Genomic DNA, 20218 nt, shown 5'->3' with positions numbered 1-20218 from the left:
AGTTTACCTGAAAGTTGTCAACTCTCTCTCTTTAAGAACAAATTTAAAAACATACTTCCTCAGTAAGTTCAGTTTTTAACTAAATGTTGTTTAACCTATTTGATATAATTCTGCTCTACACATTTTGGTTTGTGCTTCACAACGGCAGCAAAACATAAAATAAAACAAAATAAAATAGTCATAAACTCATCAGGTGAAAAAAAAAACTCATAAACTCATCAGGTGAAAAAAAAACAATTTGGAGAATAAAAAACAATATAAAGAGAATTAAAGACAGTTTAAGGTATATTAAAACTCAAACAAAATCAGGAAAGACTCTCTGATGAAAAGTATGTTTTAAGAAGGGACTTCAAAGAAGCAAGCAACCAAACCGTCAATTATGCAACACACTCAGCTGGATAGAAAATGTCTATTTTCCTGTTGATCTACAAGAAGACGCACGATGCTCCTCTGAAGAGCGAGCTTTCCTAGATGGAAGATAAGACTATAACAAAGTTACTGTGACACTTTAACTAAAATGTCTTTTATTGCTCAGGCAGAATCAAGAGACACATGAATCAAAAGACATATGAAGAATAATTTGGGAAGAGAAACAAACATTTTTCCCACCTTCTCCCTGGTCAAAAAGAATTCAAGGAGATGTAAAGCCAAAAACATGAGAGATGAAGTAAAAACGCTCTCAAAGATGTTCCCCCCTCTTCAAGCAGCTCGCCAATCCTCTTCAGAATTGTCTTTTTGCTGCTCCTTTTGTTAACTCATAAGAACAGTTTATTCAACAAATGGTTTAAAACACACATTGTAAACTGGATTTACATTATTGTAGCATTGTCATTAGCATTCAAGGGATATTTTTCTCACCTAGTTGAGAACTCACACCAATCCACCACTTCTCAATCACTAGCTCTTGCTGAGTCTCCCCATCTTTCTGCTTTAATTCTTGCCCAATCAAACTCCATATATATATATGTGACAAAGCAAGGCTGTAAAGAATACCAGCTGACTTCAATCAATCAGTCAAATTTTATTTATGTAGCACCTTTCAAACAAATGCATGATATTCAAGGTGCTTTACATCTTGATTGACAAATAAGCATAAAATAAGAAGTGAAAGGACAAGGAGACCGATACACACTCATAAAATATGGCTAATTTAAAAAAAAAAGAAAGTGAATAAAAAGATTTAAAAACAATAAAAACAGCAATACAAGAAAACAAAAAACTCAAGAATAAGATACTGAATAAAATATAAAAACAAAATGAAACGAGTTAAAACAATAAAGACACAGCAATAATAAAATAACTCAAGAATAAGATACCGAATAAAATATAAAAAACAATATGAAACAATTGTAATGGAAATTTACTGCTCATGCCTACAAATACAATGGCTCATGTTTACTAGTTAATATGCCTTAAGATTGCCTTGATTACATTCAGACAGTGTCTATGTTCCTGCTTTAGGTTCCTGTTCTTACGGTCGTGCTTGCACTTCAGATGAACCTTCGTTAGACCTTTTGAACTCTATATAACTCAAGAATAAGATACTGAATAAATATAAAAACAAAATGAAACGAGTTAAAACAATAAAGACACAGCAATAATAAATAACTCAAGAATAAGATACCGAATAAAATATAAAAAACAATATGAAACAATTGTAATGGAAATTTACTGCTCATGCCTACAAATACAATGGCTCATGTTTACTAGTTAATATGCCTTAAGATTGCCTTGATTACATTCAGACAGTGTCTATGTTCCTGCTTTAGGTTCCTGTTCTTACGGTCGTGCTTGCACTTCAGATGAACCTTCGTTAGACCTTTTGAACTCTATATTAAGGAACTAAAACTTTCGCTAGCATAAGACCCTAGCTGAACTCTTTGCTTAAGGATCCTGAACTTTTGCACCAAAAGTGCTTGAACTTTTAACTTGTCTGTATTACCTAATTTGGAAATGGCACATGTCACTCATGACCAAACAGGATGTAAACGTTTTTTGACTCATTGTCTGATTTTTCTGCATAAATATCTCTGATTATAAACACTCTGCGGAACTTCCCTGCAGACTGCCTTGCACTCTGTTTGGTTCTTCCCTTCTGCGCTGAATAATAAAATTCCCAAAGACAACTTATTGATTCCAGATCCTTTATTTGACTAACTAAAGAGAAAAATCCATGACACAATTTAAAACAATAAAGACACAGCAATAATAAAATAACTCAAGAATAAGATACTGAATAAAATATAAAAACAAGATGAAAAACAATAAAATAGAATGTAGAATATAATATATAGAAACTATCAATAAAATAACAATAAAACAAATACAGATAAAATAATTAATAGTAAATAAGAAATAGAATACCTATAAAACTATAAAATTATAATAATATTATAAGACACTACATAAAGGCCAGACCAAAGAGATGGGTTTTTAGTCTACGTTTAAAAGTTTCAATGCTTCCAGCTCCTCTCAGATCCTCCGGCAGGCTGTTCCAGAGTTTTAGTGGCTGAAAGCAGCATCACCGAATGTTTTGGTTCTACTCTGTGGAACAGCCAAGAGAGAAGAGCCGGAGGATCGGAGGAGCCTTCCTGGTTCATGTACTAAAAGCATCTCTGATATATAGTCCGGTGCAAGTCCATGCAGCGCCTTAAAAACTAATAAAAGAACTTTAAAATCAATGCGAGAACTAACAGGCAGCCAGGGTAAGGATTTTAAAATAGGCGTAATGTGTGCTCTCCTTCTGGTCTGAGTCAGAACTCTTACTGCAGAGTTTTGGATCAGTTGCAGCTGATTAATTGTGTTTTTGGGTAGACCAGAAAGGAGAGCGTTACAGTAGTCTAGCCTGCTAGTTATAAAAGCGTGCATTAGTCTCTCCGTATTGCCCAGAGAGAGAAATGGTCTCACTTTGGAGATATTTTTTAAATGATAAAATGCTGTTTTTGTGACACTGCGTATATGTGGTTTAAAATTAAAATCAGAGTCAAATATCACTCCTAAATTTCTTGCCTCTTGGCTTGGGTTTAGTCCAAGTGTATTTAGTTTAGAGGCCAGTTTCTCTCTCTGAGCCTTTGAACAAATAATCAGTACTTCTGTTTTGTCCTGGTTGAGCTGTAAAAAATTCTGTGACATCGAGGCCTTAATATCCGAAATGCAGTTAAAAAGTGAATCAAGTGGTCCAGTGTCATCAGGAGACACGGCCACATAGAGCTGGGTGTCATCACCATAATTATGGAAAGAGATGCTGTGTCTCCTGATGACACTGCCCAGGGGTAACGTGTATAAATTAAAAAGTAACGGTCCTAAAATTGATCCTTGTAGTATTCCACAGGTAACCTCATATTGTTTGGAAAACTGATTGTCTATAGAAATAAAGATATGAGGTGAACCACTTTAAAACCATTCCAGACAGGCCAACACACTCATCTAATCTATCTAAAAGAATTTGGTGGTCCACAGTATCGAAAGCAGCACTCAGGTCAAGCAGCACCAGAACTGAAGGTTTGTTCTTGTCAAGGTTTGTTCTGATATCATTTACTACTTTTAGCAGGGCCGTCTCTGTGCTGTGATTTGTCCTAAAACCAGATTGAAACATTTCCAATTTGGTATATGAATTTAAAAAGGCACTTAACTGAATAAAAACTAATTTCTCTAAAATTTTACTTAAAAATGGGAGGTTTGAAATTGGTCTATAACTGCTGGGAGATAGAATGTCCAGGTTCCCTTTCTTTAAAGAGGTTTAACTAAAGCAATTTTAAAATCAGTGGGGAAGACACCTTGCTGTAGGGAATAGTTTACAATGGCTAGTATGTCTTCAGATACTGAACTAAAAAAAAAAGGGAAGTTTTAAAAAGGGATCATACCTGCTACATGTTGGTTTTAAAAAGGGAAGTTGGGATGGGGTCAAGGGAACATGTGGAAGGTTTCAGTTCTGTTACTACTTTCCTCAGAGTGTCAGCCTCAACCAGGTCAAACATTCATATCTCGCATCACATTTTACGCAGGATACTGGTAAAAGTGCAGTGTGCCTGTTTTGCTGGCAGATACAAGACCTAATGTTAATTATTTTCTCCCTGAAGTAGCCAGCAAACTCTTGGCATTTAAAAGCTGGGGGCTCACTGCTGTAGTTTGTAGCAGGATTTATAAGATAATTAATTGTGTTAAAAAGCAGTCTAGGGTTGTGAATATTGGTGTTGATTAAGTTGGAGTAGTATGACTGTCGGGACTTTCGAATTTCCTTGTTATAGTTTTTAAGGTTTTCAGTAAAAATATTGTGATGGATTTCTAGCTTTGTTTTTCGCCATCTGCACTCTGCAGCTCTGCATTCTCTTTTTAACTTCATGGTGTGATTATTTTTCCATGGAGCAACCTTTTTCATAGTTATTTTCTTGGTTTTGATCGGAGCGACTGCGTCAAGCACTGTTTTCATTTTATGGTTAAAATCTTTCACTAAAACTTCACAGGATGATGGTAAAACTGTACTTTTGTAAGCTGCAATATGTGATGTGAGAGTTGTGGCCACTTCAGAGGTGATGTATCGCTTTCTAATAGTGCGTTCTATGGTGTTGTGTAGAGAGTGATCGAGACAGTTAAAAAATACACAGTGGTGGTCAGAGAGAGCCAGATCAGTAACAGATGATATGTTGATGTTCAGACCATATGATATAACCAGATTTAATGTATGTCCATGTTTGTGAGTAGGTAAGTTAATATGCTGTTTAAAATCCATACATTCTAATAATTCTGAGAACTCTTTGGCTCTGGTATCTGCCAGATTATCAATATGTATATTAAAATCTCCAATTAAAATACAGGAGTTGTAACTTGTGTGAATGACAGATAGTAGTTCTTCTGACTTGACAATGAAATGAAATGATAACAAGAAATGAAACTGAAAGTGTTTAAGCCCACGCTGTAAAAATGTTCCAGTGTGTTCCATTTGTCTCTGTGTGTGTGTGTGTGTGTTTCCAATATTGAACACCTCAAAAGAGCAGTCTACAGCTGATTGGAATTGAAATTTCCCTACTAATGTGTGTGTTTCGTAAACATTGTACCCATGAAGATCATGAAGTGATGTGTAGTGGATACGGAGGCTGTGAAGTGCAAATCACAACGGCAAATAACAAAACACAGCAACAACTCAGAAAACACAACTGCAAGAACAAAACATAAATGCAAATTGCAAATCAAATTAACAAAAGTAAAAATGCAATGACAAATCAGAAAACAGCACAAATGCAAAATCACAACGGCAAAACAAAAACCACAACCACAAATTGGAAAACACAACAACATTCAGTTTTTATGTTAAATAATTCATTTTCATTCTTTCAGTTCATTTTCTAAAGTAAATGATATTCCAAGCTAAATCATGCTGTCATTATTTTGTTTGGGGAAGGCCCTTTTCTGTCCCAGCATGACTGAGCCCCAGTGCACAAAGCAGATCCATAAAGGTGTGGCTGGCTGAGTTTGGTGTGGAAGAACTTGAGCGGCCCGCACAGAGCCCCGACCTCAACCCCATCTAACACCTTTGGGATGAACTAGAACAGAGTTTGCGAGCCGAGCCCTCTGGTCCAACATCAGTGTCTGAGCTCACAAATGCTCTTCTGGATGAACGGGCAGAAACTCCCACAGACACATTCCAAAATCTGGGAGAAAGCCTCCCAGAATATTGGAAGCTGTTCTGCTGCAAAGGACCAACTCCATATTAATGCCAATGGATTTAGAATGGGAGGTCAGAAAAGCTCCTGGAGGTGGAATATGGAAGTGACCCAATACTTTTGTCCGTACTGTGCACATACATACATACATACATGCACACACATGTCTATAAGTACTATTCGAGATACAAAAAAGAATCCATTCAGCACCTGTTCAAATTAAATACTTCACCTATAGGAAATAAAGTTAAAGGCCAACAAATATTAAGTTATGATATCATAGAATAATCATAATCAACTTGTTATCCCATGTTTTTGTTTTTGGCAGATTTTACATGCATTCATACCTGAAAGACTAAATAAATATGGTTATCTGAAAGTGGAGGCCAGAATACAGGTTTATTATCTAGACAAATATTCTCATTTAGCTATAGCAACTATTGCCTGGCCTCTACTGAATTTTTGGTGAAGGAGACTAAAATTGAAACGATAAAGATATTGAGTTTATTTTATTTATTATTTTTTAATGGTGAGAGATTATAATTTTGCATTTAAGACTTTATGGAGCTGCAGACACCTGGGTATACCTCTTTTTTGTTTATTTTGAAAATGCTTGTAAACATCGCTGTAAATAATAAGATAATAGAAGAATACGATTTGAGGCAGATGGTGTAGAATTATTTGAGTAAAGTAATTTCCAGTTACCTAAATGTACCTTTCCTATTATCTGCTGGCTCATGTAGTAAAATGTATCATGATAATATACGCAATAACACATAAACATTGTTAGTAATAAATGCTGATATAAGTAATTCAAAGTAAGCACAATATTAATAACAATGCACGAATGAAACAACATGGGCCTCTCTTCTTGCTACTTGTACAAAACTGATCTGAAAGCAGTCTCAGGAGTTGCAGAGGAGGCATCAGCATGCAAGTTGTTTTGAGAGAAACCCTTCGGATGCTCTCACGAACTCCAGCTGCTGGTCCACCTGCTGGCTCCACATGGAGGCTGCAGCCATTTCTCCTGCTCCTGCTTCCAATCTGGCTCACCAGCATGCTGGGGTAACAAAGGAAGACATGCAGACCAGAAAGATTTTAGAGTGCATAGCCTCATTATGACTGGGCCTCTGCTGGCTCTCTGTCACCAGGGATAAAGAAACTATCTCCTTGTGGACCAGTGGCTGGTTAAACACCGAGGAGCTGCTGCAGGTAGAGCCAGAGATGGCAGGTGTGTGGTGGCCTTGACAGTACGATTGGGCAAGAAGAAAGACGGGGACACTGGTAAATAAACTGTTCTTATGAGTTAACTCCAGTGAACAGACCACACCCTGGTCACAGAAAGCTTGCTGACTGTGGTAACTGAATGTATGAGGTAACAGCTTTCACTAAAAAAAAAACATCTGCTGAGAGAGAGAGAGAGAGAGAGAGAGAGAGAGAGAGAGAGAAGGAGAGAGAGAGGGAGAGAGAGAAAGAGAGAGAGAGAAAGAGAGATAAAAAGAGCTGCAAACAGGCGGTTTTGAAGAGGATCGGTGAGCTGCTTGAAGAAAGCGCATCAAGACTCATCATCCTTGAGAGCATTTTTACTTCATCTCTCTCCTTAAATCCTTTTTGACCAGAGAGAAGGTGGGAAACATTTTTCTTTCTCTCCCCAAATTATTCTTGAAGTGTCTTTTGATTCAGCTCTGCTGTTCCATTGCCTGAGTAATAAATGAAATTTTAGTTAAAGTTAAAGTGTAATTAAAGAAACTGTGTGTCTTGTCTTATCTTCCATCTAGGAAAGCTCACTCTTCAGAGGAGCATCGTGCTTCCTTGCTTCTAATCTCTTTGAAGTCCATTATGAAAATATACTTTGCCTTTTTAAATTCCTGATTTTGCTTGAGTTTTAATGTACTTTAAATTGTATTTAATATCTATAATAATTGTCTTTTATATTTTTTTATACTACAAATTGTTTTTTTTTTTTTTTTTAACATGATGAGTTTATGACTTGTTTTATCTTTTTCATTTTCTTTCTTTCTTTCTTTCTTTCTTTCTTTCTTTCTTTCTTTCTTTTTTTTTGCTGTCTTTGTGAAGCACTTTGTGATATGGATCAGTTTCACACAGTAATGATGACAAATCTACTAATGTCCCTTTTTATTGTCTCTCTCTCAACCAGAAAGATGAAACACCCCATAATTATCCTCCTGCTGCTTCTCCTGGGCACATGCACGGTTACCACCGCTTCAAGTAAATATGATCTTGTGATATATATGTTGTCTTTGCCGTAAAATGTCCTGCTGTGTATTTGTGACTGCTGGAGAATTGCAATCACAGCTTGTGATTATTTAAATAAAATGCACTGGCTGCCTTAATTGGTTTGATCACTGCATCAGAAGCTTTGCAGTTGTGTCAATCTAGCAGCAGCTGTTTCTGTCATAGAGGTCAGTTGGAGAATCAGCTGTGTGCAAAACATGGCTAAATCTACAGTATGCAGGTTAGAAATAAAAGATATGAGGAACATTATTGTGATGGGTGCATTTTGTCACATTTTAAGAAAAGGCAAACAGGCAAAGGTAGCTTTGTTTCCATATTTAAATTACTGTGACACAGTTAGCTGTCTTGTCTTTAGCACCAGCAGCTACCAGCCATTAGCAGCGCCTTGCCATGCGTTGTTTGATACTGTGGAAGTGAGTTAGCATTCGGTGACAGAAACTACATGATTAGCTGAAATGCAGGATAGGTTTGCAACTTGAAATAACTGTGATCATGGTGCCTAAACAGCAGCAGCAGCAGCAGCAGCAGCACATATTGTTTATACTAGACAGAACCAGCTGTGGCAAGCTACTGAGAAACAATGACAAATCATCAACTAAATGTATATTTAAATGTATGCCACATTCACAGAAAATCTGGCCTTGCATGGGAAAGCGACTCAGTCATCAATCAGAGGCGCACCATGGACAGGCTACAGTGCCGCCTCCCATACCATCGATGGAAACCGTGGCTCTCAATTCATAGCTGGATCATGCAGCACTACTGAATATCAGACGAACCCCTGGTGGAGAGTGGACCTGCTGGACTCCTACATTATCACCTCCATCATCATCACAGTCAGAGGAGACTGCTGTGCAGACGAGACCATTGGGGCAAATATCTACATCTCGGACTCTCCTATTCAAGATCAGAGTCCAAAAAAAGCGTAAGTGAATATAAAGACTCATCAAACAATAAGCATGTGAGTAAAAGTGACCACTACTCTTTTTTGAGCTTTTTTTCATCCACAAAAAGTTGTCTGATTGCATGTTCTTGCACTGTACACTGTTTTGTTGTTACTATTCATGTAAGTTGATATGGAGCCGCCTGAAATGAAGCTGTGCCACCTGGTTCACTATGTGTAATAATAACATAAACTTGTGAACATGTAAATGAATGTTTCAGTTGACATTAAGGTGAGAAGATAATGATATTTTTGTTCATTTTTGTGTGAACTAGTCCTTTAATCTTAGACGTCTTTATGGACTTTTTCCTCCCTCTGTCTCGCAGGGATGGTTCTGTTCCTGAGGTTTCATTGGGCGAGTCTTTCACTCTGAATTTTACCAGCAAAGTGGAGGGACGCTATGTGACTGTGAAAATGGAGGGTCAAAACAAAGTCCTTTCACTCTGCGAAGTGGAAGTCTATGGGTATCCTGCTGCGACTGGTGAGAGTTTGAGTTGTGACATGTTTTGAAATGTCATTAGTGTTGATTTTGGATGGAATGTATGTACAAATGGCAATGAATGAATAAGTTTATTTCGGTCTTAAATCATACAGGATTTTTTTTTTCACCATAACCATTACAAGAAAATAATAATAATACCAAAGGAACATAATCATTTATAGGAGACATGAACTGGGATAAATTGAACAAAAAAAGTTGCATCTCCCATTTATGAGAAATTGAAAGTTAGTGGGATTGTGGATTTTTAATACATATGGTGAGTTTTATAAAACCCACAGATTGTCATGATTTTGATCTGTTGATTTTTGTCACCATGTCCTTTGTGCAGGAGAGAATTTGGCACTCCGAGGACGAGCAACGCAGTCGTCAGTGTATCCAGCTGGAATCCCAATGAATGCCATAGATGGGAATTGTGCCAGCAACTGGAACCAAGGCTCCTGCAGTCACACGCAAGACAACTTCAGCCCCTGGTGGCGACTGGACCTGCTCAAAACCTATAAGGTGGTTTCTGTCAGCATCACTAACAGAGATGATGTACCAGAACGAATCAATGGAGTTGAGATCCGCATTGGAAATTCCCTCGACAACAATGGCAACAACAATCCCAGGTAGTTTATCAGGAATACTGAAAACTGTTAGTGGACAATCTTGGCATTCATTTTCAACACAACTCTGTGTCTAGTTTTGAACAACACATCTTTGTGCTACTTGTCCACATAACATGTTCTTATAAAAGCGTGTACAATCATGTGAAAACACATCTGAAAAATGTGTGGACCAGTGCCTTACTTAAAGGCACCTCAGTGGTTGAGGGAGGGAAAAGCATTTCTCCTTCACTTTTCTTTCCCTGATCACAAGACCATTTCTCTGTCCTTTAAACAACTATTTAAAAATATTTGTACTTTTTAAAACAGTAACATTGTTAACTTCTACATAAACATCATAAAATATAAATCCAAAAACGTCTATAGCATCATGTAAGAGAATTAAAACCAAGGTTTACCCACAACATGTTCAGTAATGTTGTGTTCAGAAATGGCACAAACACAAACATATTAGTTCCATGATTGAATGTGTTGAAACTGAAACGTCTATTTTTGTGTCTATTTGTTCACCTGAACTGTTGGTAACAAAATGATTTCTGCTTCTCCTGTTAGGTGTGTTGTGGTCTCGCAGATGGCTGGAGGTGTTACCGAAACCTTCCAGTGTGATGGGATGGAGGGTCGCTATGTCAACCTTGTCATTCCAGGAAGAAAAGAGTTCCTGACCCTGTGTGAGGTGGAGGTGTACGGCCACAGCCTGGACTAGGTCTGAGGAGGCCGAGAAATTCAACACACTCCCTTTTTACATTGAGTGGTGCTCTCCTGCAGGCTCACACTGATTGCAGTTATTGATTAAGCCTCACTTTCTAGATTGTCAATATGAAAACCAATCATGATGGTAATGATGCCAGGGACAAATATTGCTGTGACAGAGCTGCCTGACTTCTGTGATTCTACCAACCATAATGTATGGAAAATAAGTGGTACTTATTGTGCAAAATATTTTGGAAGTAAAGGTTAAAGTTGGGTTGAGCACATTGTTTAGCTCTGTCTCAGTTTTCTAGATTTTTCTAGTGAAAGCTGGATTGGAGGTTGATCTTGCTGATTCAGTCTGAGATGACTGTTTTGAATATTGAACGGATCATTTTTACGACATTCTGCTGCAGAATAATCATAATCATAATCAAATAATTATATTGACTGAAATAAATTCTCTTCAACATGAATGCCACATGTTGTCCTTTTCATATTGTCTTTACTTTTATTTATTTATTTACTCATTCATTCATTCATTCATTCATTCATTCATAAGATTAGTTGAATAAGGACAATGTAAATTTATATAGCACTTAAATCAGCAACATTTTGCTGATTTAAACACATACATGAAGCTAATGTTAGGTCTCAACTCCTGACCCTTGTTGGGCTTTTTACGAATGAGCATTGGTGGAGAAATATGTCAAGATAAATATTTAGATACAGACACACATAACCATACGTGCGCGCACACAGACACACACTCACTCTACATACGAATGAACATTCCAGAAAAGGAGAATGTAAAATGCAATACAGAAAAATGCCTGCAGATATTATACAGCTTAGCAAAGTACTTAAACAATAAATGCATACTTACATACAAGTGTGTAAGACAAAGGGATGAGACATTTTATCTACAGTTTACAAGAAACAAGCAGTGTAAAGTTGATGAGAAAACTGCAAGTGCCTGCAGTTCTGACTTGGTTTTGGTTGCCTTGTTACTTGCTGATGACTCTGGGAAAAAGCCATGCTAGTACTACCTAGTATTACTAGATCTTAATATAACATGTCCTGTCACTTCTATGCTGATGATTACCTCCAGCGAAAATCTAGGGATTCCCTCCAGGCTCCCCTAGATTGTCTTGAGGACATTAAAGGCATTTCCTTCAGCTAAACAGTAACAAAACTGAAGTATATATCTTTGGTCTCTCTAAGTCCAGAAGCCATTTCTCCAGTAAAATAACCTCACCCCATATGTGAAGTCACATGCAAGACACCTGGGTGTTACATTTGATTCTGAGTTCTGTTTTGACAAACAAATCAGTTTTATTGTTAAAAATAGATACTACCAACGATCTCTGAGCTCTGAGTCAATTCTGCATGTCCTTCTCTGATACGCAAAAAGTTGTTCATGTGTTTATTACATCAAAACTGGACTCCTGCAAATCCTTTTTTTTTTTTTCAGCCTTCCCCAGTCCTCATCATCTTGACTGCAGATGATCCAAAATGCAGCTGCCAGGATGTTGTACTAAAAAGTGTGAGCACATCATCTCTTATATGTCCTACTGTCACAGCTAAAACTAATAGCGTTTTTCCACTATACAGAGCCGAGCTGTGAAGGGCCGTGCTGGGCTCAGCCCTGTTTGGCCTTGGAGTGTTTCCATTGCTTATGGTACCAGCGGGTCGGCGTCATAGAATTAGAGAGGTGCGCTCGTTGCCATGGAGTTGTTATAGTAACAAGAGGAGCTGTCAGTTGTTACATTAGCTTTTTGCTACTTTTTTTATGGACAAAATCTTGTTTGAATAAATTGCCGGCCAGTGGCTTTGTTATGGGCTGGCTGCGGCACCGGTCGGAGTCAGGCGGGTCGGCCGCGGCACCGGTCGGAGTCAGGCGGGTCGGCCGCTCACCTGTCAGATCCAGCTGACTCCGACCGGTGCTGCGGCCGACCCGCCTGATGCCATCATCATCATCATCTTCACAGATGCTCTGCTATCTGCGCTTAGTGGTCACATTTCCATTTCCATTTGTAAGAAAAATGTAAACTAGGCTACACAACAGAAAAACCCAACAAAAAACTCAGCAAGCAAATCAATTTCCTCCATAATCTCTCCAGAAACTAATGTTTGTAAATAATAGCCCACTGGCTGAGGTTTAATGGTTGACACTTGTCACTTGTCAGTTTGTAGCAGCCTGGTTAACTGACATTCTGATGGACCAATCACGAAGGAGATCTTATTTAGGCCCGCCTCCGCGGCCCCTTCTAACCGGGCTGAAATCTTTCACGGTTGGTTCCTGGAACCAAGCGGGCTGGTGTAGTGGGAATGAATGCGGAACCGTGAATTTCACGGCACGGCACTATAGTGGAAAAACGCTATAACAGGTGACAGACAATCATGGTGTACTCGCTGCACCATGACTGGCCCGCTAACCTTATAATTTGTTGTCATGTCTGTAACTCTGTATGTATCCTTTGCTGTTTATTGTTGTTTTTTATTTATTGTTTACTGTTAACTTTGCATGTAATGTCCTTTGTACAGCACTTTGGTCAGCTTGAGCTGTGTTCAATTTATTCTAGAAGTAAATGTTACTTACTTACTTACTGACTTGCTAAGGGGAGCTGTTTCATGGTGATACTCGAATAAAGAAGTTCCACCAGTTAGCAAGCAAGTCGGCTGTAAAAGTCTGTTTGATAAAGCACCAAGCAAACGTTTGTTGTTGTGCATCCTTCAAAACATTTTTTACAGCTTTGGGTGGCCTTTCAAAATCTTGTTGTTTGCTGGTCCAGGTACGTCGCTGGGCCATTCATTTTGAAGAAGAACAGTACCAGTAAAGCAAGCCAAACACAAGCAAGCTTTTTTCGTGTCAAGGCCAGTTGCGTTTCAATTGTCAGTTCAGTCTGGGGTTATATGTCAGGGCCAGTTCCCAGGTGCTCATGGCCCACTGAATGCTCATGGCGCAGACAGGGCTAACTGTGGCCTGAGGCACCGCCAAGGGTCACAGGCAGGGCTTAACTGGCTTTGGCAGGGTGACAGGTGAAACTGAATAGTGGAGGTGAAGAATAATGGATAAATGGAAAATGGCTAACAGCTGACAGTATTTGTCAAACGAGGACACATTAGGGGTGATGTAATGTCAAGGTGGGTGCAAATACAATCAGGTGTAGACTGCACTTTTACAGTGTTCAATATTGGAACACACACACAACAGTATTAAGGCCCTCTAATAAAATTTTGTTTTAGGAAGGGAGTTCAAAGAAGCAAGATTAAAAGCAAGATCAGAAGAAAGCAACTAGACCATCAGTTATGAACATATAATAGAATTTTTTTGCCAATATCCAGTATGCCAACTCTTTTGGCAGATTACCATTCTGATACCTGGATACAGCATACTTTTTCACCCAAATTGCAGAGAACGTCAACATCTTACACCTGGTGCAAAGCAGCACCAAGTGCGACATCAGTGGTTTTTGCTAGTTTCCAACGGGCATGGTTGCTGTTCCCGTCCAGCTCCCACTTTGTTTGAATAGCACTCATGCCCATCTGTGTGCCCAAGGTCTCAAAATGAGGTGTGGTCAGGTACATTGTTGGTATGAGGTGTCACCTGGAGCGGTGTTCAGGTGTCACCTGGCACAATGTCATTTGGTGACAACTGAACACCACTGCAGCTGACACCTGAAGACCGCACCAGGTGACACCTGAAGACTATGCCTGGTAGCACTGCTCCAGGTGACACCTGAGCCCCATTCCAGATGACAACTGAAGACTATGCCAGGGAACACATGAACATCTTCCAGGTGACAACTGAATACCACTCCAGGGGACACCGTGCCAAGTGACATCTGAACACTGCTCTAGGTGACACCTGAAGACCATTCCAGGTGACAAATGAGTACCACTCCAGGTGACTCCTGAACACGGCTCCAGGTGACCAATGAGCACTGTGCCAGATTACACCGTGCTGGGTGACGCCTGAACACCACTCCAGGTGACCACTGAAGACCATGCCAGGTGGTCCTGCTCCAGGTGAAACCTGAACAGAACTCCATGTGACACCTGAATACCGTTCCAGGTGAAAAATGAATACCACTCCAGGTGACACCTGAACACCATCACAGTGTCACGGGGGCTGGAAGGTGGAGGACCCAAAAGCAGGAGCCGCAGGCAAAAAATGCTCAATGAAAAAATTTAATTAACAGGGAACACAAGAAACTCAGGCAGGAAACAGAACAGAACAGAACACAATGAAGCACAGCACAACACAATGAACCGACCAGGAACAGAACTCAAAACAGGACTTAAATACACAAGAACCAAATGATCAAACAAGACACACCTGGGGAAGGGGCTGGAGCACGAGACAGGAGAACACAGGATAGGCTGAGGGAAACACTGGGAGGGATCAGAACAATCAGGGATGATTAACAGACACAGGACAGGTGTGGCACTGGAAGGAGCAAATCACTAAAAGAACCAGAGGGGTGTACTACAAATCAGGTTTAGTGGGCTAGCGAGGTATGTTGAGCCTAAAGCCAGGCTTTCCTGTATCACGAAGGTGGCTCTCTTTTAACCCGGCTAGATCACCATGGTAACTTATGCTTGACTCATAACCTGGTCGGGACCAGGTTATGAGTTTAACCCCGCCTGGCTATAAAAGCGGCGTTATCTCACTATTTAACTCTTTCGGAGATGGCGTCACCGTTCATTGATGATCCGGTGGAGCTGGGAGCCAGGACTGTCCATGGCTCATTACGGAGACAAAGAGGATTTAGGGATTGCGCGGATCCGCTGGCATTTCCTGACGATATTCTCCATGAGCGGTATAGATTTTCATCTGAGGGAATACGCTACATTTGCTCACTTGTTGAGCCAAGTGTCAGGAATGCCACGGATAGAAGTTGTGCGCTCACAGTAGGACAAACGGTGTGCGTGGTGCTAATACTATACCTGCACAATGCATGTATACCTTCTATTAGTGGTGCACAGACTGCACGTTTGTTAGAAATATTCCGTTGTATCACAGACTTTGTTATAGCAGCCTACTTTTTTTTTTTTTTTTAAGAAAACCCCTTATATTATAACGCATCCGAAGGTGATGATTGGACGGGAGCAGCCCGTGGTGATTCAAACGCACTCCAAACGCCACTTATTTCGATTTAGAAAAAAAAAAAAAAAAAAAAGATTTAACAAAAAAGGAGCAAACAAACATCAATAGAAATGGCTCCACAATTCTAGTTAGACTTCAAATGTAACGAACAATTATCTGAAACTTCTGACAAGGAGCTCTAAACAGCGTAAATAGTGGTCAAAATTGTCGTGTAACCATGGTAACCACCGCCTGCTTCGTCCGACACTGCTAGACTCACCCACACACACCTTCAGTCACCTGACTTAACCTCAGGCTTTAGCTCCAATTCCTAGGCAACACTCCCATAAAGCTATTGAAGTTACATATTTCTAAACTAAAATTCAAAATAGCTACTGAATGAATAGGTATATAGAATATAATGAGAGTCAGTGTTGACATACGCATTCACTCGGTCAGCAATTTTCTGCCAGCACTCCTCTCTCGCCTTATTTGCGGCCACAGTGTTGCCCTTAGCGTTAATTTTATTTTTAAAATTTTCATAGCTTTCCATGAGGACAAGCTGCTCCTCTTGCGTGAAATATGCAGCCGGTGAACGGTCCATTTTTCGCGGAAGTAGAATCATATGACGCTAAAACGCCCCCTTTTCTGTGAACGCGCACAGAGCACAAAGCTGACAGCCGGACTTAACAAACCTTGATGAGAACCACCGTCGTGATACCACTTAACTTTGACTGGAGCTTTAGGTTTTGTTGAGCCTGATAGTGAACACAAAGCCTGGCTATGTGAGCCTCCTTCGTAGTACAGCCCTCAGGCAAAAGAAACAGAATCAAACAAAACACAAGAAACACAAAACCATGACACACAGGGGCCTATTCCATCAAGCTGGCTAACGGGATAGCCTGGCATATTTCGATGAGCCTCGCTAATTTAAGTGAGAGTTCCGTTCCATCAAAGTGGCTTATATAAGTTGCAGCTCAATAACCATGGCAGCTTAATCAACAGAACTAGCCTGCTCCGTGGCAGGCTTACAGCCAAGCTTAGCTCAGCTGCGTGTCAGAGAATGTCTGACGGACGCAAACAGACCCCCAAATGACGGCTCCGTCACGTCTATATTGTTGCCCCAGCATCACATATTCAATTTAATTAAATTCAAATTTAATTATGTAGCACCATGTCTGTGTTCGGAAATATAAATTCAGACTTAGCCTATTTCCCACAATGTGACCAAGCATGAATGTACGTGTTGACTTAATAAAAATAAACGTAATTAAAATCATGTGTTATCACTGTCAGTCTCCGAAATCAACCGAATAAACAATCAATTACTCAATCAAATTTTATTCATATAGCACAAGTCATACATCAAATGCAACAACAAGCGTTGAACATAAAAGGGTTGAAAAGAACATGAGGTTAAATAAAAAAGACGTCTTATTTTATTTCCCACCCGCAATTTGCGATGATCCGCCTCTATTCTGCCCGAAGCCAATAGGTTAGTTGACACAGGTGAGGGACGTTACAAGAACACATATTCCAGTTAATCCCAATTGGATTCATGGTCATCCCACTTTTGAATGATCCCTTTATATTTGGATTTTTACATCGCGCCCTAGGCAATTGCCTATACCGCCTATACCAAAAGCCGGCCCTGTTTGTGGTGATTTCTCTATATTCTTCATATTGTTCCATCAGCAGTGTCTGCTCCGCCGCTGAAAATGTCGAGGCTCTCCTTTTCCCCTCCTTTTGAGACAGTTGTATCTTCGTTTCGACAATCGACTGTTCTGGGCTGCTTATGTGCCCCGTGAACATGCGCACTTGAGGCTGGTTCAAACGTGGCTAGAATTAGCATTGACTAGACACGGCTGAATCGCGTTAGTGGAACGGGTGGAGGCTTTAGTAAAAGTTGACGCTAATTCAAGCCAGGCTATATCACGTAAGCGCAGCTTTCTTTAGCTGCTTTCATGGAATAGCCCTCAGGTGACACCTGATCACTGTGCCAGGCTACACCAAGCCAGGGGACACCTGAACGCCACTCCATGTCATGTCATGTAGAGCTGATCAAAAAAACAAGCAAACAATCATAATCAGAAAAAATAAAAACTAGTAAGGGATTTACATTAATGTTTATACTGCATATATGAATATCTATACTGACTACAAGTATTTAATAATTCTGTAATGTTGTAAGTTAAAGGCAACTAAAGAAAGACAAGCAGGCAATTTAACTGAGTTCTTGTCTTTAGTGCAACTGTGCATCATACTGTACATGAACAACACCATACAGAAACATAAATAAAATAAATGTGTGACACTACCTAAATACAAACAGATCAGTGTCCATTGCCTTGCTCTTATTTGAAAAACATCTGTGTTGTTGTGGCTCTACAGTTCTATAAGCTTGATATTTTAAAACATGGTAAGTAAAAATGGATAATTCCTGCTTCCCTAGAGACAACAGGCCAATGTGCCTGATAAAAGCTCTCATGTCAAAGAAGCATGCTGAACTATTGTTCTAACTGCCACCTGACGAAACAAACAGTGAAGAACACACACCGTGTGCTTAGCTGCTGGCCAACCAGCCAAACAAACTCCGCTGTGTCCTCCAGCACTTTTTTTTACAACCACATGGAGTGACAGCGGGGACAGCCAATCACGCATTAGCAAGAAACGGCAGAGCCAATCGATGAGCGATATTAGGTTAGAGGCGGGACTTCTAGCAGAGACCGGCTGTTAACCCTTTTAGTCCAGTAATTTTAGGCCAAAATTGGGGTCAACCTAGGACAAATTGCAAGAGAATTAAACTCAACTGATTTTGTATCCTCAGTTTGTCCTGAGTGAGGGGAAAAAAGTCCCAGGAAATCCCATTGGTGGAAAGTTTTGAAAATCGCCTATTTATGACCACAAATTACCAAAAAACACTGTTTTTAACACACAGGGCAAAGGGGTTCAAAATTTTACTTTCAGATATCACTATAAAAATTCACAAGTTGATTACACACACAAAGACAAGAAAAAAAGTCTATTACAAGTTCTTTGAATTATTCTGTTTATACATGCATATCACACATTATCTGATTTGATACGCGCTAATAAGGAATATAAGGAATAAATGCCAGAACAGATATTTAAACAGTGAATTAAAAGGTTACTATATATACAGTAACCTTTTAATTCACTGTTATGTAGTAACCTTTTAATTCAAGGTTACTATATATATAGTAACCTTGAATTTTTCATAAAATGACTGGACTATTTGAGTACCATAAGAATTGACTAGACACTGACGGACAGATGCGCTTTGAGTGTTTGTTGTTGCTGTTATTTGTGAAGCCCTGCGAGCGCCTGTGAGGTGTCATACCAGATTGCCTGATGTGTAATCACATGAGTAAGCTCCCCAAATCAATCATGGGAGACACTTAAAAACGAACACAGTGTTGATTTCAGTTTAACGCCCCTCCATCCAAAAAGTTTTTAAAAATTAATAATAATAAAAAAAATACATTTCCGTGAATTTTTTCGCGGACCCCCTGGCTATGTGTCCCCACTTTGAGAACCGTGGAGTTAGAAAACTGGCACAGCCCACAGTGGTGCCATACTGTAATCAAAACAGTGCCCCCAATGTAGTGAGCTGTACAGGCGCATGATATACTTGAGGGAGATATGGCATTGTTGGAGTATTATGAATGTTGCTGAATAAGCCTAAATTCATACCTTTTTCCCTAGACGCCATTCAGTTACTATATTACTGTTTCTGAGTCTGATTCTGATTCTGATACAGGAATGCTAAAGACTTGAAGTCTCTGGGAGTCATTAGCCTAGCTCCATCAAAGTGAATAAATAAACCTTGTGGCAACTCACAAGCTGTCTTAGTTATGCAGTGTATCATGTGGATGTGAAATACATGTCTTTGGATTTAAAAAAAAAAGACAAAAAAATGAGGTGGCACTACAGCAAGCCTCTAAATTTCAAAACTTTGAAAATTCATAACAAATCAACCATATGTGCGACAGCTTTGCAGCTTTCACCAAAATGTAGCCCCAATACTGAAGAAACGTTTGTGCATTTAAACCTATTGAAAATTATGAAATCCATCACTCTATTTTTTTTTAAAAAAACTGTAAAACTTATTAAACCTATCTCCTCCCACAATTTTTGCTCAAATGTCACCAAACTTGCTACAGAGCATCGTCAGACTGTCCTACACAAATGATCTACACAGATTTTGATTTATCAAAAATTGAGCCTACAGCGCATTAAATTGTTTGACTGTAAACGGTATTGTACACTTGCAAATTCTTGGTAAATAAATCTTCAATGTTCATGAAAAAAAATGACAAAATTTTGGAGTCATGGTAGATGATGTGTGGCAAATTTCAGAACTGTATCTCAAAAACTCAATTTTTGACAGCATTTTGAATTTTGCTCTCATGTGAACATGTTTCTTTTCATCTTCTTATTCTCCACTTGTTG

At 39.3% G+C, this 20218-nt stretch overlaps 1 protein-coding gene across 1 annotated transcript in view; it reads left to right on the top strand.

Moving 5' to 3' along the window:
• LOC115373366 (fucolectin-7-like) overlaps window positions 1-10840 on the top strand; it is a 36545-nt gene extending 25705 nt beyond the window's left edge. The window contains exons 5-6 of the mRNA XM_030071714.1: window positions 9690-9969; window positions 10519-10840. Coding sequence (XP_029927574.1) covers window positions 9690-9969; window positions 10519-10669 — 431 coding nt within the window. The 3' untranslated portion in view covers window positions 10670-10840. The remainder of the gene's footprint in view (window positions 1-9689; window positions 9970-10518) is intronic.
• Window positions 10841-20218: the final 9378 nt, after the last annotated feature.

The sequence above is a fragment of the Myripristis murdjan genome, chromosome 16, assembly GCF_902150065.1.
Source record: "Myripristis murdjan chromosome 16, fMyrMur1.1, whole genome shotgun sequence".
Taxonomy (NCBI): domain Eukaryota; kingdom Metazoa; phylum Chordata; class Actinopteri; order Holocentriformes; family Holocentridae; genus Myripristis; species Myripristis murdjan.
The sequence above is the reverse complement of the archived record's forward strand: the minus strand, read 5'-3'. Positions and strand labels throughout refer to the sequence as shown.